The 24,722-nt window shown below is 42.7% G+C and overlaps 1 protein-coding gene across 1 annotated transcript in view; it reads left to right on the forward strand.

The window, feature by feature from the left end:
- pak6 (p21 (RAC1) activated kinase 6) overlaps window positions 1–19,600 on the forward strand; it is a gene marked incomplete at both ends in the record, with an annotated part of 42,803 nt that extends 23,203 nt beyond the window's left edge. Inside the window, 4 exons of the mRNA XM_079832703.1 lie at window positions 10,038–10,164; window positions 16,861–16,986; window positions 17,063–17,197; window positions 19,433–19,600. Coding sequence (XP_079688829.1) covers window positions 10,038–10,164; window positions 16,861–16,986; window positions 17,063–17,197; window positions 19,433–19,600 — 556 coding nt within the window. The remainder of the gene's footprint in view (window positions 1–10,037; window positions 10,165–16,860; window positions 16,987–17,062; window positions 17,198–19,432) is intronic.
- Between the last annotated feature and the right edge of the window lie 5,122 nt (window positions 19,601–24,722).

Consider the following 24,722-nt stretch of genomic DNA (forward strand, 5'->3'; position numbering starts at 1 on the left):
TCTGTCTGTGTAGGCTATACAATACACATTTCATGTTGCTTTTACACAAAATGCATACAGTTAAAGGGTTAGTTCACCCAAAAATGAAAATTCTGTCATTAATTCCTCACCCTTATGTCGTTCGACACCCGTCAGACCTCCGTTCATATTCGGACACAAATGAAGATATTTTAGTGTAAAGCTGATGCTGAGAAAGGCTTCAGATTGGCCTCCATTGGCATTCAGTACATTTACACTCACAAGACCCATAAAAGGCACTTAAAACATCGTTACAAAGTCCATCTCACCACAGTGGCTCTACAATAATCTTACGATGCGACGACAATAGTTTTTGTTCGTAAAAAAAAATCTAAATAACACCTTTATCCAGCTTGTTACTGCCTTCCGCGTGTGTCTCCACGACGCATGCGCGAGAATATGACGCAGATCCGGCGTTCGAGTGCACACTTTAGTCCCATTTTGAGAACTACGCTGAGACCTAAAACACGATCAATGTAGAATCCAACAGCTGAGATACGCGCGTCTTCCTCTGCTTGTAAATAAATCGCTTCTGGGTCATGTGTCCGAACGCCGGATCTGCGTCATATTCTCGCGCATGCGTCGTGGAGACACACACGGAAGACAAGAACAAGCTGGATAAAGGTGTTATTTTGATTTTTTTTTTGCGCACAAAAACTATTGTCGTCGCATCGTAAGATTATTGTAGAGCCACTGTGGTGAGATGGACTTTGTAACGACATTTTAAGAGCCTTTTATGGGTCTTGTGAGTGTAAATGTTCTGAATGCCAATGGAGGCCTATCTGAAGCCTTTCTCAGCATCAGCTTTACACTAAAATATCTTCATTTGTGTCTGAAGATGAACGGAGGTCTGACGGGTGTCCAACGACGTGAGGGTGAGGAATTAATGACAGAATTTTCATTTTTGGGTGAACTAACCCTTTAACACACATTTTAAATGCTTGAACTCAGGGGCGATTCTAGGATTTTCATTTTAGGGCGGCTCAGCCCCCAGTGAGGGTATGAAATAAAACATGGTCACACTTTAGTTTAGGGTCCAATTCTCACTATTAACTAGTATCTTAATAGTATACGTTTTAGGATATTGGCTGTTTATTATTACTTATAAAGCAAATATGAATGCCTTATTCTGCATGACCATATTGTACCTTAATCATACAATGTAGGCAGGTTTATAATCACTGAGATTATAAAATTGTGATTTCCATGATCTACATATGTGCATTTGAAGATGTTCTGAACGCATAGATAACAACAGCTTGAAAACCATGTCAGTGGGCAGATATGACTGATAAAGTATTTCCATTTTCGTCAGTGAAGACAGTAAAACATATGTTTAACTGATATTTATGTTTTATGAATCATTTTCATAGACATGTTAATTTACTGAAGGCTACCAGGAAAGCTAGGTAACTAAATGTGTTAAATTAATTCACAATATGCACACATTCATTACTAATCTTATACATGCTGAAAAAAGCTGAGCTTTTTTATTTACTGAATGCTACAAATAGAATTATATTAATTTACAATATGCACACATTCATTACTATTAATCTTATGCCTAATCTGAAGAAAACGGCTGTGTTAATATTTCTTGTTTGTTAATTATATTATAAATGGCATTACATAGGCCTATTTCAATTCAAAAATAGCGAAATTAGACAAAAGTTTATTAATTTGCCTGAATATTTTTGTCATTTGTTTAACATTTCTGACTTAAAGAAGCAGCTATCAAATATTAAATGTTAAGTTTAGCAACATATCTAGCACTTTACGTCTAGTCGTGCTGCTAAAATTTGTGCTCAGCCTCTGTGCGTACATAAAGCCCGCCTACTCTGATTTGATTGGTTTTCTCAAATATTTTGACAATGAGGCTCAGATCAATACACGATGTTGGTGTGTTAAGAGTTTAGGAAAATTGTTAAAAGTATTAAAAAAATTGTCATAGCGATCGTAAAAAAACTGTAATATGTTATAATATTACACAATATTATATAACATAATATACAGTATATACATAGATTATATTTATAAAATATATCTATATGTGTGTGTGTGTGTGTGTGTGTGTGCGTGCGTGCGTGTGTGTGTGTGTGTGTATCTGTATATATATATATATTTTTTTTACACATATTTATAAACTCAAACTTTTATGTTAGATGTGATTAATTGATTTGACAGCACTGAATATAATATAATTTAATAAATATAATTATTACTGTCAATTTCGATTCATCATGAATAATAGAATAACAAAAGTGTAATATATATATATGTGTGTGTGTGTGTGTGTGTGTGTGTGTGTGTGTGTGTGTGTGTGTGTGTGTGTGTGTGTGTGTGTGTGTGTGTGTGTGTGTGTGTGTGTGTGTGATGGGTAGGTTTAGGGGCAGGGTCAGTGTAAGGGGATAGAAAATACGGTTTGTACGGTATAAAAACCTTTACGCCTATGGAATGTCCCCACATTTCACAAAAACAAACATGTGTGTGTGTGTGTATACATATATACTTATACACACATATATTTATTAATTCAAACTTTTATGTTAGACGTGATTAATTGATTTGACAGCAATGAATATAATATAATTAATATAATTTGCAAGCATGTAATGGTTGAACGATTGTGAAGACAGAAAACATGCAATAATGAATCATTCTTAATAAGACCAGGAACATTAAAGAAAGAGTCTGTTCTCATGTCATATCACTTTAAGGTCTAATGTTAGAGCTTTAATAATCCCATGTTGTATTCCTGTAGTGTTTTATTCACACCACAAGAGGGCGATGTGCAGTTAGCTCATTAATCTGCTGTGATTCTCCTGCATGTCTCCAGGCTTTAATGCGATTAGACAGTCAGATTAGCAGATGTTGTGATGACATGCAGGGGAATTTGATTTGTGATCTAATTAGTTTGGTAAATGCATCTCTGAGTCTGACGAAGAACTAGATCTACACAAACACTGCTCTATGTCACGTCCCGTCAGGCCTGAGACGGCATCACAGGAGGAGGAGATCCGACCTGAGCGCACAGTATATACACACACACACACACACACACACACACACACTCACACACACACACACTCACACACAGGACGAGATCTGACCTGAGCGCACACTATACACACACACACACACACACACACTCACACACAGGACGAGATCTGACCTGAGCGCACACTATACACACACACACACACACACACACTCACACACAGGACGAGATCTGACCTGAGCGCACACTATACACACACACACACACACACACACACTCACACACAGGACGAGATCTGACCTGAGCGCACACGTTTGCAAACATGATTGATTTAGCACACCGTGCCAGAGGACAGCAGATCAGTCCAGAGAGAGGCCATTACAAACACAATCATACGACATCAATAAAAGAGAATAAGCCTGCATCTTAAAAAAGTTTTTTTCCTAGACAAAAGATATATGTATATACAAATCTATATATAAATAATAATACTAATAATTAATAAACAAAACATTTCTTTACAGCAGGCTAAACCTACACTCCAAAAAATGCTGGGTTAAAAACAACCCAAGTTGAGTTGAAAATGGACAAACCCAGCAATTGGGTTGTTTTAACCCAGCGGTTGGGTTAAAACAACCCAATCGCTGAGTTAAAACAACCCAATCGCTGAGTTAAAACAACCCAATCGCTGGGTTAAAACAACCCAATCGCTGAGTTAAAACAACCCAATCGCTGAGTTAAAACAACCCAATCGCTGGGTTAAAACAACCCAATCGCTGAGTTAAAACAACCCAATCGCTGGGTTAAAACAACCCAATCGCTGAGTTAAAACAACCCAATCGCTGGGTTAAAACAACCCAATCGCTGAGTTAAAACAACCCAATCGCTGAGTTAAAACAACCCAATCGCTGGGCTAAAACAACCCAACCGCTGAGCTAAAACAACCCAATCGCTGGGTTAAAACAACCCAATCGCTGAGTTAAAACAACCCAATCGCTGAGTTAAAACAACCCAATCGCTGAGTTAAAACAACCCAATCGCTGAGTTAAAACAACCCAATCGCTGGGTTAAAACAACCCAATCGCTGGGTTAAAACAACCCAATCGCTGGGTTAAAACAACCCAATCGCTGAGTTAAAACAACCCAATCGCTGAGTTAAAACAACCCAATCGCTGGGTTAAAACAACCCAATCGCTGGGTTAAAACAACCCAATCGCTGAGTTAAAACAACCCAATCGCTGAGTTAAAACAACCCAATCGCTGGGTTAAAACAACCCAATCGCTGAGTTAAAACAACCCAATCGCTGAGTTAAAACAACCCAATCGCTGGGCTAAAACAACCCAACCGCTGAGCTAAAACAACCCAATCGCTGGGTTAAAACAACCCAATCGCTGGGTTAAAACAACCCAATCGCTGAGTTAAAACAACCCAATCGCTGAGTTAAAACAACCCAATCGCTGAGTTAAAACAACCCAATCGCTGGGTTAAAACAACCCAATCGCTGAGTTAAAACAACCCAATCGCTGGGTTAAAACAACCCAATCGCTGAGTTAAAACAACCCAATCGCTGGGTTAAAACAACCCAATCGCTGAGTTAAAACAACCCAATCGCTGAGTTAAAACAACCCAATCGCTGGGCTAAAACAACCCAACCGCTGAGCTAAAACAACCCAATCGCTGGGTTAAAACAACCCAATCGCTGGGTTAAAACAACCCAATCGCTGAGTTAAAACAACCCAATCCCTGAGTTAAAACAACCCAATCGCTGAGTTAAAACAACCCAATCGCTGGGCTAAAACAACCCAACCGCTGAGCTAAAACAACCCAACCGCTGAGCTAAAACAACCCAATCGCTGGGTTAAAACAACCCAATCGCTGAGTTAAAACAACCCAATCGCTGAGTTAAAACAACCCAATCGCTGGGCTAAAACAACCCAATCGCTGAGTTAAAACAACCCAATCGCTGAGTTAAAACAACCCAATCGATTAAAACAACCCAATCACTGGGCTAAAACAACCCAATCGCTGGGTTAAAACAACCCAATCGCTGGGTTGAAACAACCCAATCACTGGGTTATAACAACCCAATCGCTGATTAAAAAACCCAATCACTGGGTTAAAACAACCCAATCGCTGAGTTAAAACAACCCAATCGCTGGGTTAAAACAACCCAATCGCTGGGTTGAAACAACCCAATCACTGGGTTATAACAACCCAATCGCTGATTAAAAAACCCAATCACTGGGTTAAAACAACCCAATCGCTGAGTTAAAACAACCCAATCGCTGGGCTAAAACAACCCAACCGCTGAGCTAAAACAACCCAATCGCTGGGCTAAAACAACCCAATCGCTGAGTTAAAACAACCCAATCGCTGGGCTAAAACAACCCAATCGCTGAGTTAAAACAACCCAATCGCTGAGTTAAAACAACCCAATCGATTAAAACAACCAAATCACTGGGCTAAAACAACCCAATCGCTGGGTTAAAACAACCCAATCGCTGAGTTAAAACAACCCAATCGCTGGGTTGAAACAACCCAATCACTGGGTTATAACAACCCAATCGCTGATTAAAAAACCCAATCACTGGGTTAAAACAACCCAATCGCTGAGTTAAAAAAAAACAATCGCTGAGTTAAAACAACCCAATCGCTGGGTTAAAACAACCCAATCGCTGGGTTAAAGCAACCCAACCGCTGGGTTAAAACAACCCAATCGCTAAGTTAAAACAACCCAACCGCTGGGTTAAAACAACCCAATCGCTGAGTTAAAACAACCCAACCGCTGAGTTAAAACAACCCAATCGCTGGGTTAAAACAACCCAATCGCTGAGTTAAAACAACCCAATCGCTGGGTTAAAACAACCCAATCGCTGAGTTAAAACAACCCAATCCCTGAGTTAAAACAACCCAATCACTGAGTTAAAACAACCCAATCACTGAGTTAAAACAACCCAATCGCTGAGTTAAAACAACCCAATCCCTGAGTTAAAACAACCCAATCGCTGGGTTAAAACAACCCAATCGCTGAGTTAAAACAACCCAATCACTGAGTTAAAACAACCCAATCACTGGGTTAAAACAACCCAATCGCTGAGTTAAAACAACCCAATCCCTGAGTTAAAACAACCCAATCGCTGGGTTAAAACAACCCAATCGCTGAGTTAAAAGAACCCAATCCCTGAGTTTAAACAACCCAATCACTGAGTTAAAACAACCCAATCGCTGGGCTAAAACAACCCAACCGCTGAGCTAAAACAACCCAATCGCTGGGCTAAAACAACCCAATCGCTGAGTTAAAACAACCCAATCGCTGGGCTAAAACAACCCAATCGCTGAGTTAAAACAACCCAATCGCTGAGTTAAAACAACCCAATCGATTAAAACAACCCAATCACTGGGCTAAAACAACCCAATCGCTGGGTTAAAACAACCCAATTGCTGAGTTAAAACAACCCAATCGCTGGGTTGAAACAACCCAATCACTGGGTTAAAACAACCCAATCGCTGATTAAAAAACCCAATCGCTGGGTTGAAACAACCCAATCACTGGGTTAAAACAACCCAATCACTGAGTTAAAACAACCCAATCGCTGAGTTAAAAAAACCCAATCCCTGAGTTAAAACAACCCAATCGCTGGGTTAAAACAACCCAATCGCTGAGTGAAAACAACCCAATCACTGAGTTAAAACAACCGAATCACTGGGTTAAAACAACCCAATCGCTGAGTTAAAACAACCCAATCCCTGAGTTAAAACAACCCAATCGCTGGGTTAAAACAACCCAATCGCTGAGTTAAAAGAACCCAATCCCTGAGTTTAAACAACCCAATCACTGAGTTAAAACAACCCAATCGCTGGGCTAAAACAACCCAATCGCTGGGCTAAAACAACCCAATCGCTGAGTTAAAACAACCCAATCGCTGGGCTAAAACAACCCAATCGCTGAGTTAAAACAACCCAATCGCTGAGTTAAAACAACCCAATCGATTAAAACAACCCAATCACTGGGCTAAAACAACCCAATCGCTGGGTTAAAACAACCCAATTGCTGAGTTAAAACAACCCAATCGCTGGGTTGAAACAACCCAATCACTGGGTTAAAACAACCCAATCGCTGATTAAAAAACCCAATCGCTGGGTTGAAACAACCCAATCACTGGGTTATAACAACCCAATCGCTGATTAAAAAACCCAATCGCTGAGGTAAAACAACCCAATCGCTGAGTTAAAACAACCCAATCGCTGGGTTATAACAACCCAATCGCTGATTAAAAAACCCAATCGCTGAGGTAAAACAACCCAATCGCTGGGTTAAAACAACCCAATCGCTGAGTTAAAACAACCCAATCGCTGAGTTAAAACAACCCAATCGCTGGGCTAAAACAACCCAACCGCTGAGCTAAAACAACCCAATCGCTGGGCTAAAACAACCCAATCGCTGAGTTAAAACAACCCAATCGCTGGGCTAAAACAACCCAATCGCTGAGTTAAAACAACCCAATCACTGAGTTAAAACAACCCAATCGATTAAAACAACCCAATCACTGGGCTAAAACAACCCAATCGCTGGGTTAAAACAACCCAATCGCTGAGTTAAAACAACCCAATCGCTGGGTTGAAACAACCCAATCACTGGGTTATAACAACCCAATCGCTGATTAAAAAACCCAATCACTGGGTTAAAACAACCCAATCGCTGAGTTAAAAAAAAACAATCGCTGAGTTAAAACAACCCAATCGCTGGGTTAAAACAACCCAATCGCTGGGTTAAAGCAACCCAACCGCTGGGTTAAAACAACCCAATCGCTGATTTAAAACAACCCAACCGCTGAGTTAAAACAACCCAATCGCTGGGTTAAAACAACCCAATCGCTGAGTTAAAACAACCCAATCGCTGGGTTAAAACAACCCAATCGCTGAGTTAAAACAACCCAATCCCTGAGTTAAAACAACCCAATCACTGAGTTAAAACAACCCAATCACTGAGTTAAAACAACCCAATCACTGAGTTAAAACAACCCAATCGCTGAGTTAAAACAACCCAATCCCTGAGTTAAAACAACCCAATCGCTGGGTTAAAACAACCCAATCGCTGAGTTAAAACAACCCAATCACTGAGTTAAAACAACCCAATCACTGGGTTAAAACAACCCAATCGCTGAGTTAAAACAACCCAATCCCTGAGTTAAAACAACCCAATCACTGAGTTAAAACAACCCAATCGCTGGGCTAAAACAACCCAACCGCTGAGCTAAAACAACCCAATCGCTGGGCTAAAACAACCCAATCGCTGAGTTAAAACAACCCAATCGCTGGGCTAAAACAACCCAATCGCTGGGCTAAAACAACCCAATCGCTGAGTTAAAACAACCCAATCGCTGAGTTAAAACAACCCAATCGATTAAAACAACCCAATCACTGGGCTAAAACAACCCAATCGCTGGGTTAAAACAACCCAATTGCTGAGTTAAAACAACCCAATTGCTGGGTTGAAACAACCCAATCACTGGGTTAAAACAACCCAATCGCTGATTAAAAAACCCAATCGCTGGGTTGAAACAACCCAATCACTGGGTTATAACAACCCAATCACTGATTAAAAAACCCAATCGCTGAGGTAAAACAACCCAATCGCTGAGTTAAAACAACCCAATCGCTGGGTTATAACAACCCAATCGCTGATTAAAAAACCCAATCGCTGAGGTAAAACAACCCAATCGATGGGTTAAAACAACCCAATCGCTGAGTTAAAACAACCCAATCGCTGGGTTAAAACAACCCAATCGCTGAGTTAAAACAACCCAATCCCTGAGTTTAAACAACCCAATCACTGAGTTAAAACAACCCAATCGCTGGGCTAAAACAACCCAACCGCTGAGCTAAAACAACCCAATCGCTGGGCTAAAACAACCCAATCGCTGAGTTAAAACAACCCAATCGCTGGGCTAAAACAACCCAATCGCTGAGTTAAAACAACCCAATCGCTGAGTTAAAACAACCCAATCGATGGGTTAAAACAACCCAATTGCTGAGTTAAAACAACCCAATCGCTGGGTTGAAACAACCCAATCACTGGGTTAAAACAACCCAATCGCTGATTAAAAAACCCAATCGCTGGGTTGAAACAACCCAATCACTGGGTTATAACAACCCAATCGCTGATTAAAAAACCCAATCGCTGAGGTAAAACAACCCAATCGCTGAGTTAAAACAACCCAATCGCTGGGTTATAACAACCCAATCGCTGATTAAAAAACCCAATCGCTGAGGTAAAACAACCCAATCGCTGAGTTAAAACAACCCAATCGCTGGGTTAAAACAACCCAATCGCTGAGTTAAAACAACCCAATCCCTGAGTTTAAACAACTCAATCGCTGAGTTAAAACAATCGCTGAGTTAAAACAACCCAATCGCTGAGTTAAAACAATCGCTGGGTTAAAACAACCGCAGGTAGTTTAAGACTGGCTTTAGATTTTAAAAAATGGACTGTAAGGGAATATTATTATTTTTTATGTTTTAAAAACTTACAATAATGAAAACATGACATCATTTTTGGCGAGTTTGTAATGTAATAACTTTCTCATAATGTAAAAATTATTATTACATTATGAGGTCAAGATTTTATTACATTGAGAAAATTATTTAATTATGAAAATGTTATGATAATACTGTAATACTTATTACATTATGTACAGTTATTACATTATGAGTTGCTACAGTCATGAGACAGAGAAAGGAGAGTGAAATTGGCTTTGCAATATACACGATTTTCCCTAATTTTATATTGTCGGGAAAGAGATTGCAATAGTTTTGGTAATATTTAATGTATCGCCCAGCTCTAACTCAAAATCTGTGGGAATAAAACTAGATAGTAAAGAGTGCCAAACTCACCCTCATCAAGGGTTAGGCTCGACTGTTTCTGATGTGAAGCTTGCGATTGTCCTGCTGTGGTGAAGGAACGTAAAGTGAAAAGCACAGATGAAGCCCAGTTCTGTGAGTGTGTGATGTTGTGTTCAGGCTGAGTGAGGAGCAGATCGCGACGGTGTGTGAGGCCGTGCTGCAGGCGCTCGCCTATCTCCACTCGCAAGGCGTCATCCACAGAGACATCAAGAGCGACTCCATCCTGCTCTCACTGGACGGCCGCGTGAGTCCATCTGTCTGTCATCTCCACCTCCTCATCTCCACCTCCTCATCTCCTCCTCCTCATCTACACCTCCTCATCTACACCTCCTCATCTCCTCCTCATCTCCTCCTCATCTCCACCTCCTCATCTTCACCTCTCATCTCCTCATCTCCACCTCCTCATCTTCACCTCTCATCTCCACCTCCTCATCTCCACCTCCTCATCTCCTCCTCCTCATCTACACCTCCTCATCTACACCTCCTCATCTCCTCCTCATCTCCTCCTCATCTCCACCTCCTCATCTTCACCTCTCATCTCCTCATCTCCACCTCCTCATCTTCACCTCTCATCTCCACCTCCTCATCTCCACCTCCTCATCTTCACCTCCTCATCTTCACCTCTTCATCTTCACCTCCTCATCTTCACCTCTCATCTCCACCTCCTCATCTCCACCTCCTCATCTCCACCTCCTCATCTTCACCTCCTCATCTTCACCTCTTCATCTTCACCTCCTCATCTTCACCTCTCATCTTCACCTCCTCATCTCCACCTCCTCATCTCCACCTCCTCATCTCCACCTCCTCATCTTCACCTCCTCATCTCCACCTCCTCATCTTCACCTCTTCATCTTCACCTCCTCATCTCCACATCCTCATCTCCACCTCCTCATCTTCACCTCTTCATCTTCACCTCCTCATCTCCACCTCCTCATCTCCACCTCCTCATCTTCACCTCTCATCTCCACCTCCTCATCTCCACCTCCTCATCTCCACCTCCTCATCTTCACCTCTCATCTCCACCTCCTCATCTACACCTCCTTATCTCCACCTCCTCATCTTCACCTCTCATCTCCTCATCTACACCTCCTCATCTCCACCTCCTCATCTTCACCTCTTCATCTTCACCTCCTCATCTCCACCTCCTCATCTCCACCTCCTCATCTTCACCTCTCATCTCCACCTCCTCATCTCCACCTCCTCATCTTCACCTCTCATCTCCACCTCCTCATCTCCACCTCCTTATCTCCACCTCCTCATCTCCACCTCCTCATCTTCACCTCTCATCTCCACCTCCTCATCTCCACCTCCTCATCTTCACCTCCTCATCTACACCTCCTCATCTCCACCTCCTCATCTCCACCTCCTCATCTCCACCTCCTCATCTTCACCTCTCATCTCCACCTCCTCATCTCCACATCCTCATCTCCACATCCTCATCTACACCTCCTCATCTACACCTCCTCATCTTCACCTCCTCATCTTCACCTCCTCATTTCCACCTCCTCATCTCCACCTCCTTATCTCTTCATCTCCACCTCCTCATCTCCACCTCCTCATCTACACCTCCTCATCTACACCTCCTCATCTCCACCTCCTCATCTCCACCTCCTCCTCATCTCCACCTCCTCATCTCCACCTCCTCATCTTCACCTCTTCATCTTCACCTCCTCATCTTCACCTCCTCATCTCCACCTCCTCATCTTCACCTCTTCATCTTCACCTCCTCATCTTCACCTCCTCATCTTCACCTCTTCATCTTCACCTCCTCATCTCCACCTCCTCATCTTCACCTCCTCATCTCCACCTCCTCATCTTCACCTCTCATCTCCACCTCCTCATCTCCACCTCCTCATCTTCACCTCCTCATCTCCACCTCCTCATCTTCACCTCTCATCTCCACCTCCTCATCTTCACCTCCTCACCTCCTCATCTCCACCTCCTCATCTTCACCTCCTCATCTCCACCTCCTCATTTTCACCTCCTCATCTTCACCTCCTCATCTCCACCTCCTCATCTTCACCTATCATCTACACCTCCTCATCTACACCTCCTCATCTCCACCTCCTCATCTTCACCTCTCATCTCCACCTCCTCATCTACACCTCCTTATCTCCACCTCCTCATCTCCACCTCCTCATCTTCACCTCTCATCTCCACCTCCTCATCTCCACCTCCTCATCTTCACCTCCTCATCTACACCTCCTCATCTCCACCTCCTCATCTCTACCTCCTCATCTCCACCTCCTCATCTTCACCTCTCATCTCCACCTCCTCATCTCCACATCCTCATCTCCACCTCCTCATCTACACCTCCTCATCTTCACCTCCTCATCTTCACCTCCTCATTTCCACCTCCTCATCTCCACCTCCTTATCTCTTCATCTCCACCTCCTCATCTCTTCATCTTCACCTCCTCATGTCCACCTCCTTATCTCTTCATCTTCACCTCCTCATCTTCACCTCCTCCTCCTCATCTTCATCTCCACCTCCTCATCTCTTCATCTTCGCCTCCTCATCTTCATCTCCACCTCCTCATCTCTTCATCTTCGCCTCCTCATCTCTTCATCTTCACCTCCTCATCTTCACCTCCACGTCCTCATCTCCATCTTCACCTCATCTCCACCTCTTCATCTTCACCTCCTCATCTCTTCATCTTCACCTCCTCATCTTCGCCTCCTCATCTCTTTATTTTCACATCCTCATCTCTTCATCTTCACCTCTTCATCTTCACCTCCACCTCCTCATCTCCATCTTCACCTCATCTCCACCTCCTTGTCTCCACCTCTTCATCTTCACCTCCTCATCTCTTCATCTTCACCTCCTCATCATCTCTTCATCTCCACCTCCTCATCTCTTCATCTTCACCTCCTCATCTCCACCTCATCATCTCTTAATCTCCACCTCCTCACTTCCTCATCTTCACCTCCTCAACTCTTCATTTCCACCACATCAACACTTCATCTTCACCTCTTCATCTCCACCTCCTCATCTCTTCATCTCCACCTCCTCATCTCTTCATCTCCACCTCCTCACTTCCTCATCTTCACCTCATCATCTCTTCATCTTAACCTCCTCATCTTCACCTCCTCATCCCTTCATCTTCACCTCCTCATCTCCACCTCCTCATCTCTTCATCTCCACCTCCTCACTTCCTCATCTTCACCTCCTCATCTCTTCATCTCCACCTCCTCACTTCCTCATCTTCACCTCATCATCTCTTCATCTTAACCTCCTCATCTTCACCTCCTCATCCCTTCATCTTCACCTCCTCATCTCCACCTCCTCATCTCTTCATCTCCACCTCCTCACTTCCTCATCTTCACCTCCTCATCTCTTCATCTTCACCTCCTCATCCCTTCATCTTCACCTCCTCATCTCCACCTCCTCACCTCCTTATCTCTTCATCTTCACCTCCTCATCTTCACCTCCTCCTCCTCATCTCCACCTCCTCATCTCTTCATCTTCACTCCTCATCTCTTCATCTTCACCTCCTCATCTCTTCATCTTCACCTCCACCTCCTCATCTCCATCTTCACCTCATCTCCACCTCTTCATCTTCACCTCCTCATCTCTTCATCTTCACCTCCTCATCTCTTCATCTTCACCTCCTCATCTTCACCTCTTCATCTTCACCTCCTCATCTCTTCATCTTCACCTCCTCATCTTCGCCTCCTCATCTCTTTATTTTCACCTCCTCATCTCTTCATCTTCACCTCTTCATCTTCACCTCCACCTCCTCATCTCCATCTTCACCTCATCTCCACCTCCTTGTCTCCACCTCTTCATCTTCACCTCCTCATCTCTTCATCTTCACCTCCTCATCATCTCTTCATCTCCACCTCCTCATCTCTTCATCTTCACCTCCTCATCTCCACCTCATCATCTCTTAATCTCCACCTCCTCACTTCCTCATCTTCACCTCCTCAACTCTTCATTTCCACCACATCAACACTTCATCTTCACCTCTTCATCTCCACCTCCTCATCTCTTCATCTCCACCTCCTCATCTCTTCATCTCCACCTCCTCACTTCCTCATCTTCACCTCATCATCTCTTCATCTTAACCTCCTCATCTTCACCTCCTCATCCCTTCATCTTCACCTCCTCATCTCCACCTCCTCATCTCTTCATCTCCACCTCCTCACTTCCTCATCTTCACCTCCTCATCTCTTCATCTCCACCTCCTCACTTCCTCATCTTCACCTCATCATCTCTTCATCTTAACCTCCTCATCTTCACCTCCTCATCCCTTCATCTTCACCTCCTCATCTCCACCTCCTCATCTCCACCTCCTCATCTCCACCTCCTCATCTTCACCTCCTCATCTCCACCTCCTCATCTTCACCTCTCATCTCCACCTCCTCATCTTCACCTCCTCACCTCCTCATCTCCACCTCCTCATCTTCACCTCCTCATCTCCACCTCCTCATTTTCACCTCCTCATCTTCACCTCCTCATCTCCACCTCCTCATCTTCACCTATCATCTACACCTCCTCATCTACACCTCCTCATCTCCACCTCCTCATCTTCACCTCTCATCTCCACCTCCTCATCTACACCTCCTTATCTCCACCTCCTCATCTCCACCTCCTCATCTTCACCTCTCATCTCCACCTCCTCATCTCCACCTCCTCATCTTCACCTCCTCATCTACACCTCCTCATCTCCACCTCCTCATCTCTACCTCCTCATCTCCACCTCCTCATCTTCACCTCTCATCTCCACCTCCTCATCTCCACATCCTCATCTCCACCTCCTCATCTACACCTCCTCATCTTCACCTCCTCATCTTAACCTTCTCATTTCCACCTCCTCATCTCCACCTCCTTATCTCTTCATCTCCACCTCCTCATCTCTTCATCTTCACCTCCTCATGTCCACCTCCTTATCTCTTCATCTTCACCTCCTCATCTTCACCTCCTCCTCCTCATCTTCATCTCCACCTCCTCATCTCTTCATCTTCGCCTCCTCATCTTCATCTCCACCTCCTCATCTCTTCATCTTCGCCTCCTCATCTCTTCATCTTCACCTCCTCATCTTCACCTCCACGTCCTCATCTCCATCTTCACCTCATCTCCACCTCTTCATCTTCACCTCCTCATCTCTTCATCTTCACCTCCTCATCTTCGCCTCCTCATCTCTTTATTTTCACATCCTCATCTCTTCATCTTCACCTCTTCATCTTCACCTCCACCTCCTCATCTCCATCTTCACCTCATCTCCACCTCCTTGTCTCCACCTCTTCATCTTCACCTCCTCATCTCTTCATCTTCACCTCCTCATCATCTCTTCATCTCCACCTCCTCATCTCTTCATCTTCACCTCCTCATCTCCACCTCATCATCTCTTAATCTCCACCTCCTCACTTCCTCATCTTCACCTCCTCAACTCTTCATTTCCACCACATCAACACTTCATCTTCACCTCTTCATCTCCACCTCCTCATCTCTTCATCTCCACCTCCTCACTTCCTCATCTTCACCTCATCATCTCTTCATCTTAACCTCCTCATCTTCACCTCCTCATCCCTTCATCTTCACCTCCTCATCTCCACCTCATCTCTTCATCTCCACCTCCTCACTTCCTCATCTTCACCTCCTCATCTCTTCATCTTCACCTCCTCATCCCTTCATCTTCACATCCTCATCTCCACCTCCTCACCTCCTTATCTCTTCATCTTCACCTCCTCATCTTCACCTCCTCCTCCTCATCTCCACCTCCTCATCTCTTCATCTTCACTCCTCATCTCTTCATCTTCACCTCCTCATCTCTTCATCTTCACCTCCACCTCCTCATCTCCATCTTCACCTCATCTCCACCTCTTCATCTTCACCTCCTCATCTCTTCATCTTCACCTCCTCATCTTCACCTCTTCATCTTCACCTCCTCATCTCTTCATCTTCACCTCCTCATCTTCGCCTCCTCATCTCTTTATTTTCACCTCCTCATCTCTTCATCTTCACCTCTTCATCTTCACCTCCACCTCCTCATCTCCATCTTCACCTCATCTCCACCTCCTTGTCTCCACCTCTTCATCTTCACCTCCTCATCTCTTCATCTTCACCTCCTCATCATCTCTTCATCTCCACCTCATCATCTCTTCATCTTCACCTCCTCATCTCCACCTCATCATCTCTTAATCTCCACCTCCTCACTTCCTCATCTTCACCTCCTCAACTCTTCATTTCCACCACATCAACACTTCATCTTCACCTCTTCATCTCCACCTCCTCATCTCTTCATCTCCACCTCCTCATCTCTTCATCTCCACCTCCTCACTTCCTCATCTTCACCTCATCATCTCTTCATCTTAACCTCCTCATCTTCACCTCCTCATCCCTTCATCTTCACCTCCTCATCTCCACCTCCTCATCTCTTCATCTCCACCTCCTCACTTCCTCATCTTCACCTCCTCATCTCTTCATCTCCACCTCCTCACTTCCTCATCTTCACCTCATCATCTCTTCATCTTAACCTCCTCATCTTCACCTCCTCATCCCTTCATCTCCACCTCCTCATCTCCACCTCCTCATCTCTTCATCTCCACCTCCTCACTTCCTCATCTTCACCTCCTCATCTCTTCATCTTCACCTCCTCATCCCTTCATCTTCACCTCCTCATCTCCACCTCCTCATCTCTTCATCTCCACCTCCTCATCCCTTCATCTTCACCTCCTCATCTTCACCTCCTCATCTCTTCATCTTCACCTCCTCATCTTTTCACCTCCGCATCTCCACCTCCTCATCTCCACCACACACACACACACACACACACACACACACACACACACACACACACACACACACACACACACACACACACACACACACACACACACACACACACACAGTTTCCAGGTGTGACCGAGTGAAATGAGTGATATGTGTTTTAAACATGTGTATCCAGACTCTGATCCTGTCTCTGTTTCTGAATCAGATCAAGCTGTCAGACTTCGGGTTTTGTGCCCAGATCAGTAAAGATATCCCGAAGAGGAAGTCTTTGGTGGGCACGCCGTATTGGATGGCCCCCGAGGTCATCTCGAAGTCCCCTTACGGAACTGAGGTACAGCACGAAACACAGCCACACTAACTCACTGACAGCAAATGTGATGCAAATAAAGCGGTGCTGAAATGTGCAGGTGGATGTCTGGTCTCTGGGCATCATGGTGGTGGAGATGGTGGACGGGGAGCCGCCGTATTTCAGTGAGACTCCTGTGGCTGCGATGAAGCGGCTGAGAGACGAGCAGGCGCCCACCGTCCGCAACGCTCATCAGGTCAGAGGAAACATCTCTCCATTAAACACTCAACACTGAGAGATGATAGATTCTGGGCTTCATACACTGTCATGAAAAATAATGAAGGGCCAAGTAAAAAAACTTTTTTTTCCATACAAATAAAATGTGTTTCTGAACTCAAAACAACCCGTCATAGTTCATATGTGGTCAGGGTTAGATTTGGACATTTTCTGAAGTGCAAAACTCACCACTATGGTGCTTAAAGATATTTAATTTTTAATAAAATAATTATGGGCAGAGTAAAAAAAAAAAATTAATAAATAAAATTAATAAAAAAATAAAATAAAAAAAAAATTAATAAAATAAAAATAAAATAAATAAATAAAGAAGCAAAATATGTTTTCGAACTATATATAAATAATAATAATAATAATAATACAAAAATTAACCCAAAAATGAATTTACAACAGGCTAAACCTAATGTCATGAAAGAAAAACTCTAAAAACTAATCAGTAAATGGACCAAATAAAATAATAAAATAAGATAAAACCATCTGAAGAAATTGAAAAAAATGATAAAATGATAAAAAAGCTTGCATCTCCAAAAATAAAATAAAATATTAAAATAAAATAAATAAAATAATAAAAAATAAAATAATATAATATAAAATATTATAAAGTGTTTTCCATACAAATAAAATTGAACTCAAAACAACCATTTATCTGTCACGTGTGTGAAAATTTGGACATTTTCTGAAGTGCAAAACTCACCACTATGTTTCTAGAGTGTAAAGATATTTAATTTGGAATAAAATGAAGCGTCCCATTCGTTGACAACTACATAAACTTTCACCGCCCTATCTAGATAGTCAGCTTGAATTTAGGTCAAATACAGGTTATTTTTGCAGTGTATAAAACATACAATAATAAACAAAAAATGAGTATTCATATATGTAAATATGCGCTACTCTTAAAGGAACACTCCACTTTTTTAAAAAAATAGGCTCATTTTCCGTCTCCCCTAGAGTTAAACAGTTGAGTTTTACCGTTGTCAAATCCATTCAGCCGATCTCCGGGTCTGGCGGTAGCACTTTTAGCATAGCTTAGCATAGACCATTGAATCTGATTAGACCGTTAGCATCTCGCTCAAAAAATGACCAAAGAGTTTCAATATTTTCCTTTTTAAAACTTGACTCTTCTGTAGTTACATCGTGCACTAAGACCGACGGAAAATGAAAAGTTGTGATTTTCTAGGCGCTGCATAATATCGTTGCTCCGCTGGACTCATGGTACGGCTCACAGCTCTTGATTATTACGCAGGAATGAGAGAATAGTTCCTCGACATATCAGTCTAGAAAATCACAACTTTTCATTTTCCGTCGGTCTTAGTACACGATGTAACTACATAAGAGTCCAGTTTGAAATAGGAAAACTATTGAAACTCTTTGGTCATTTTTTGAGCGAGATGCTAACGGTCTAATCAGATTCAATGATCTATGCTAAGCTATGCTAAAAGTGCTACCGCCAGACCCGGAGATCGGCTGAATGGATTCGAAAACGGTCAAACTCAACTGTTTAAAGGGTTAGTTCACCCAAAAAGGAAAATTCTGTCATTAATTTCTCACCCTCATGTCGTTCGACACCCGTCAGACCTCCGTTCATCTTCGGAACAGAAATGAAGATATTTTAGTTGAAATCTGATGGCTCTGAAAGTCCTCCATTGACAATGGCACGGTTCACTCTCAAGACCCTTAAAAGGCACTAAAGACGTTGTTACAAAGTCCATCTCACTACAGTGGTTCTAAAATAACTTTATGAATCGGCGAGAATAGTTTTTGTGCGCAAAAAAACCCTAAATAACGACTTATATAGTGATGACGATTTCAAAACACGGCCTCATGAAGCTTCGAAGCGTTATGAATCAGTGAGTCGATTCAGCAGTTTGAATCGCCAAATTTCAGCAGTTTGGCGGTTTGACACGCGATCCGAATCATGAATCGACTCACTGATTCATAACGCTTCGAAGCTTCATGAGGCCGTGTTTAACTCTAGGGGAGACGGAAAATGAGCCTATTTTCAAAAAAAGTGGAGTGGCGATGTAGCTGTTGTGGGAAAAAAACTGATCAAGAATAGCAATAGTTCTCCCCTCCACCATGTTTAAAGTTTATGTCCTGGCCAACCTGTGTACCAAAATTACCCCACAAGCTTCCAGGAATTCATGTCAAGTTTTCATCTCGGAAACTTCATGTGTTTGTCTCCTCTAAATGTCTGCAGGTGTCCCCGGTGCTGAAGGACTTCCTGGACCGCATGCTGACGCGAGACCCGCTGGAGCGAGCCAGCGCCACCGACCTCCTGGAGCATCCCTTCCTCCTGCAGGCCAGCTCTCCGCAGTGCCTGGTGCCCCTAGTGGAGCAGTACCGCAAGCGCATGTCCCGCTGCTGAAGTCCCTGCATCCGCCCGTCGCCAGCTCACAACCGGGAACGCAGCGGCTTATCCGGCCTGCCCGAGCGGAAAGCACCAGAGCATCCAGGACTGAGATGGCTTCTACCCGAGGACGTCTGATCGGTGCTCAAGCGGTGGTGAATTAGAGCAGAAGTGCGTCTGACTGAAAACGCCACCGGGTTTTACTACGTTCTGTTCGAAGCTGCTCGTTTTCAGCGTTCTCCTGACAAATCTGCGGCCACAGAAACCTGGAACTACTGAATTTGTACACATCCATCCCACTCGTGTCTGCTTATCAAATATTTCGGCTACTGCTATAATCTCACTGTTGGTTTTTACAGCTCTTTATGATCAGTAACACCACAATAAGGTTCCGTTTGTAAAACATTTATTACGTTAATTTCAATTTCATCGAAAGCTGTATCTTAATTTAATGGAGCTGAACTAACAATGAACTAGCAGTTGTGTTTTTATTAACTAACTGTTAACAAATGTGTTGCTCGGTGTTATTTAATGGCACTTTAACCAACATTAACAAAATTGAATATTATTGTAAAGCGTTACTTTGTTATCTGCAATCTGGAGTTACATGATGTGCATCACAAGTTGTATGTGTATTGGCTTCAAACGTGGCTCATCCAATCAGATTTCAACACTATCAGGAGACAAAAGGACATATCATATCGCACACAACTAACACATTTCGCCATTTTAAAATTGCAATATTTCATCAGCACAGAAACTGTGAACGTCCGGGCCTGCTGAAAGGGAGATTTGCGCCACTTGTAGGCATATATTTCACCTGCGGTTTTAAAGCTTGTGTAAGACTGGCTTGCATGGCTGAACGGTGGCACACGCTTGAATCTTAAAGACGTTTTTTCAGAAAAGGCGGTGAAATGATGTCACTCGTTGTCAACACTGACAGGTGCAAAACGTTTTTATGAGCCATTGTAACCAATTGTATATATTTTAATGACTATTTATTATTATTATTTTTGTCAATGGATTGACGAGCGCCTGCTTTTGGGAAGGGTGCTGTGAATGGTTTGTAAACCGTGTAAATATTGCATCTGACCCAGACAGGAACATAGTGTCGGCGTTGAATCCCCGGATGTGGCCCGGATCTATGTCGCCGTCCGGGGAGGTGATTCCTGATCTCTTAAACGGCTGGTTTTACTGTAAAGGCGTCAGAAGAACAAATAATGTACATAATCAGAGTGGGAAACATTGGTTCGCATTATTTAATTATGAGCGAGGAAAGGAAAGGTTTGTTTGTTGGTGTGCGTGTTTACATTTCGGATGCAGCGTTCGTTGTGATATTTTTGCATCCTACCTGTTGTACTGTGATGTTTCCTAAATGATCAGATTAAAAGAGGGCAAGAGAGAGATGTTGAATTGTGTTTGGGGCCGTTCACACAGGACGAATTTCGTCTGTTTTTTAAAGGTTAACTTTGTTACTTTGTTTCAACTCTAGTGGTTGAAAACAAAACTGCATGCATTTAGCGGACAAACATTGTTTTGGTTGTGCTTCGGCTCTGCCTGGCTTCACAATCAACCTGGTCTCATTGCCAAAATGTACCTCTGGCAACATTTTTGCAAACCCCAAAATACGTACCAATATGTACATATCACTGCAGTTTCCAACAGAAATGACCACTAGAGGCAGTAAAACAGCAAGCACTGTATCGTTTTTTTTTTTTTTTTTTACCATGTAAACAAATACATTTTGGAGTTTGCATCACTTAACCAGCTCCATATGTTCAGCTTTTCTGACATACCAAGCTTGCTCAGTAGCTCAGCTGGTACAGATTTGTCCTCGCAATGCTGAAAGCTCAGGTACGAATCCGGTGAAAGACGAGTCATGATAAAAGAGTTCAAAACACAAGCTAAAATGACATGGTTACAATTGCGTTTTTGTCACATTTGCTTTTGTTGACGCTATCGGGTAGGTTTAGGGTTTAGTGTAGGTGTACGTTAAAAAGACAATGTAACAAAACTAGGGCTGTCAACCAATTCATTTTTTTTAATCGCGATTAATTGCATGATTATCATGAGTTAACTCGCGATTAATCGCCACTTTATCGCACATTTTTATCCATTCTAAATGTACCTTAAATTAATATTTTTCAAGTTTTTAAGACTCTAATCAACATGGGTATGGAAAAATATGCATGCTTTATGCAAATGTATGTTTATTATTAGTGAAACCAAGCATGAAGACTAGACATCTATCAAAGGTTAGATGTTTTTCAAAGAACTTGTTCATTTCTCTTAAGCCTAAGCTTAAAAATTCAGAATAAGCAGTGATTTCTCTCATTTTAAGAATGTAAATAAAGGGTGTTTTTACACTGGCAGTTTAGTTCAGAACGGGGCACAGTTGGTAATGTGAAAGCTGTCATGCGGACCTGGGAGCGCACCAGGGCAACACACCCAAGAACTGGAGGAATTGCACTCGAACTGTGCGAGAAACACGGACCCGGGAGCGCTCTTGTTCAGAAAAGTAACCTGCGCATTGGTTTTAGCTGATTTGTAATGTATTTAGTTCAATAAAACACGTACTGTAAGTGGTGATGGTGTTAATGATTTACCTCGGATATGAGCGAGAGCGCGCTTGCAGTGTATTCACGCATCTCGAATGCAATCTCCTCAGAGTCCCTTTGCAAGCATGCAACAGAAAGGAACCCTTTATCCAATATATTGACCCGCGTTCTGTTTTCTATAATACCCTGTGCATGTTTGTGATTATGTAAGACGCACGCAAATGCACCAGGGTTCAATAGAATCAAGTTGACCAACGCTGCGGGGGAAACCGAGAACTATTGGAGTGACCAAAACCACAATTTGTCCCAGACTGTAAACATGTGTTCTTCTGCTGTAAAGTTGGGCATTTTAACATGAGCTCAATGAGATTCTGCTCCTTCTGGAGTCTGCCTCTAGTGGCCAGTCCATGAATTGCAGTATATGTCACTTCCGTATTGGCTTCAAGAGAAACTGCGGGAGGTTGCCGCTTGGTAAAAGCGCCCTTTTCTTTCATTTCGACCTAGAGTCTAATAAAAGTTAAACAGAAAAAATGGTAGCTTATGTAGGCTATAACGTCACTTTTTTCAGAATAGTAATGTTAATGTTAACCCTTTTCTTTCCCCATTTCTGTTTGCTGCTGCATCCTTTACGTCTATGGCTGCTCTCAATTTCTCCAACTCCGTCGGGCTAGGCCACGGATCAAACAGAAAATGTGCGCCGCATTAATCGCGCGTTAATAAAATTAGTGCCGTTAAAATGAATTTGCATTAACGCTGTAATTTTGACAGCCCTAAACAAAACGTCAGATTCACGCTCATCTGTTCTGGAAAAAAACTAAGCTTTTAGCACCACCCAGTGGACATTTCACTTTGAAAGTGCAGTGATATGTACATATTGGTACGTATTTTGGGGTTTGCAAAAACGTTTCCAGAGGTACATTTTGGCAATGAGACCAGGCTGTTCACAATAGATACTGCTTTACAGTGAACTCTGTTAGAGACCCAGACAGCAACATAGTGTCGGAATCCATGTGGGCCAGATGTGTACCAGATGTGGGCCGGATCTGGGCCTACACTATGTTGCTGTCTGGGGAGCAACATATGGCAACTAATCTGTTCAATATAATACTTTACTCACCAAAACACCATCATCTCTGCATCGATTTTACAACATTTCAAAGCCCTCCGTTATCTCCATCTCCAAAAAGCCAAGCCGATGTTGATTCTTGTTTTATTACGAGCTCTGTCTCGTTCTCTTTTCTCCAGCAGACTCTCCTCTGTTCGGCGTTTGTTAAAAACGGGTGATTCTCCGGAGGTTTAATGATTAATGAATCAAAGTTGGCGAAGTGCTTTAGGTGTGTTGGACTTGAAGAGGCGCTGCACAGACCGGTCGGGATTCGGACATCAAAGTACCGTGAGAGCGATCTGAAAGCATACAGCGCCATCTATTGACTCATCTTTACATTTTGTTTACATTTTTAACAAAACTGTTACACGGTGTACCTTAAGGCTGTGCGATATGGACAAACAATTTCTTTGATCAATTTTGCAATTTCGATTTGAATCAGAATTTTGACAGCTTTACATTCATAAATGCATTCAATGAAACATATTTCCAAAAGAAACCATTTAGCGCGTTATCAGAAAGCTGTAACACGTTTCTAGGACAGACATAAGGCAAAACAAATATGATTTTGGGCAATCAAACCACCAAAACAATAAAAACAACCCAGGCTAAAGTCTCTCAAATAACTAGAATTAGAACAGCGCTAAACACACTCATGTTTCATTCATACTGGAGGCCAGAGGGCGCCCTCGAGCAGAAATGCCCCATACGCCTCAGAGAGAAGTCATATAATGAGGTTTTCAAGGGCTGCGTCTGAAAACCTAGACAGCTGACTCGTTGCCTCGCTGCCTTATCAGACAATGGTTTGTGCATGAAGGCACCTCACGAAACTAATTTCGGACAAACGCCATCTTTGATGCCAGGCTACCTTGATGCCTTCCTACCTTGAAATGTGTCCTCCGAAGGCAGCATATTCCAGGTTTCGGACGCAGCCATGGAAATCCTTAATGTGAAGCTAGCGCTGTAGCTGAATAAAAAGAAGATAGAAATGCATTAAACATGAAGACAATAAACACACGACTGCGACAATATATGGTGTATTTAAGTTCTTCAAGCCTTCTTGGGTATTTTCATAATAATAAAGTATATTTATAATGCAATGCTAATCGACATAGCCTTTATCACTGTATAGAATACTATAAAATAATTAATCGTCTGCCTCATTCTGTGATAAGACGCCACATCAGCTCACAAAATAACTTTTCGAAAACATTTCAGCCTTTGTGATTTCATAATTGCTCTAAGCCAAATTGTGATTTGAGTTCGCTTAATCGAGCAGCCCTAGTGTAACTTTAATATTTATTTAGCATACACATGCATCACATGCAAAATGAAAATCATTTTGAATATGAAGATCATTAACTGACTCTCATTGTTCCAAACCTGTGTCCAGTTATAGTTTTTCAATGTAACATTTTTGAATAATCTTTATGCAGCTCCTTACTTTACAAAAGTTTATAGAGACCACAACAAAAAA

This window comes from Gobio gobio, assembly GCF_949357685.1.
Source record: "Gobio gobio genome assembly, chromosome: 13".
In the NCBI taxonomy this organism is placed as follows: Eukaryota; Metazoa; Chordata; class Actinopteri; order Cypriniformes; family Gobionidae; genus Gobio; species Gobio gobio.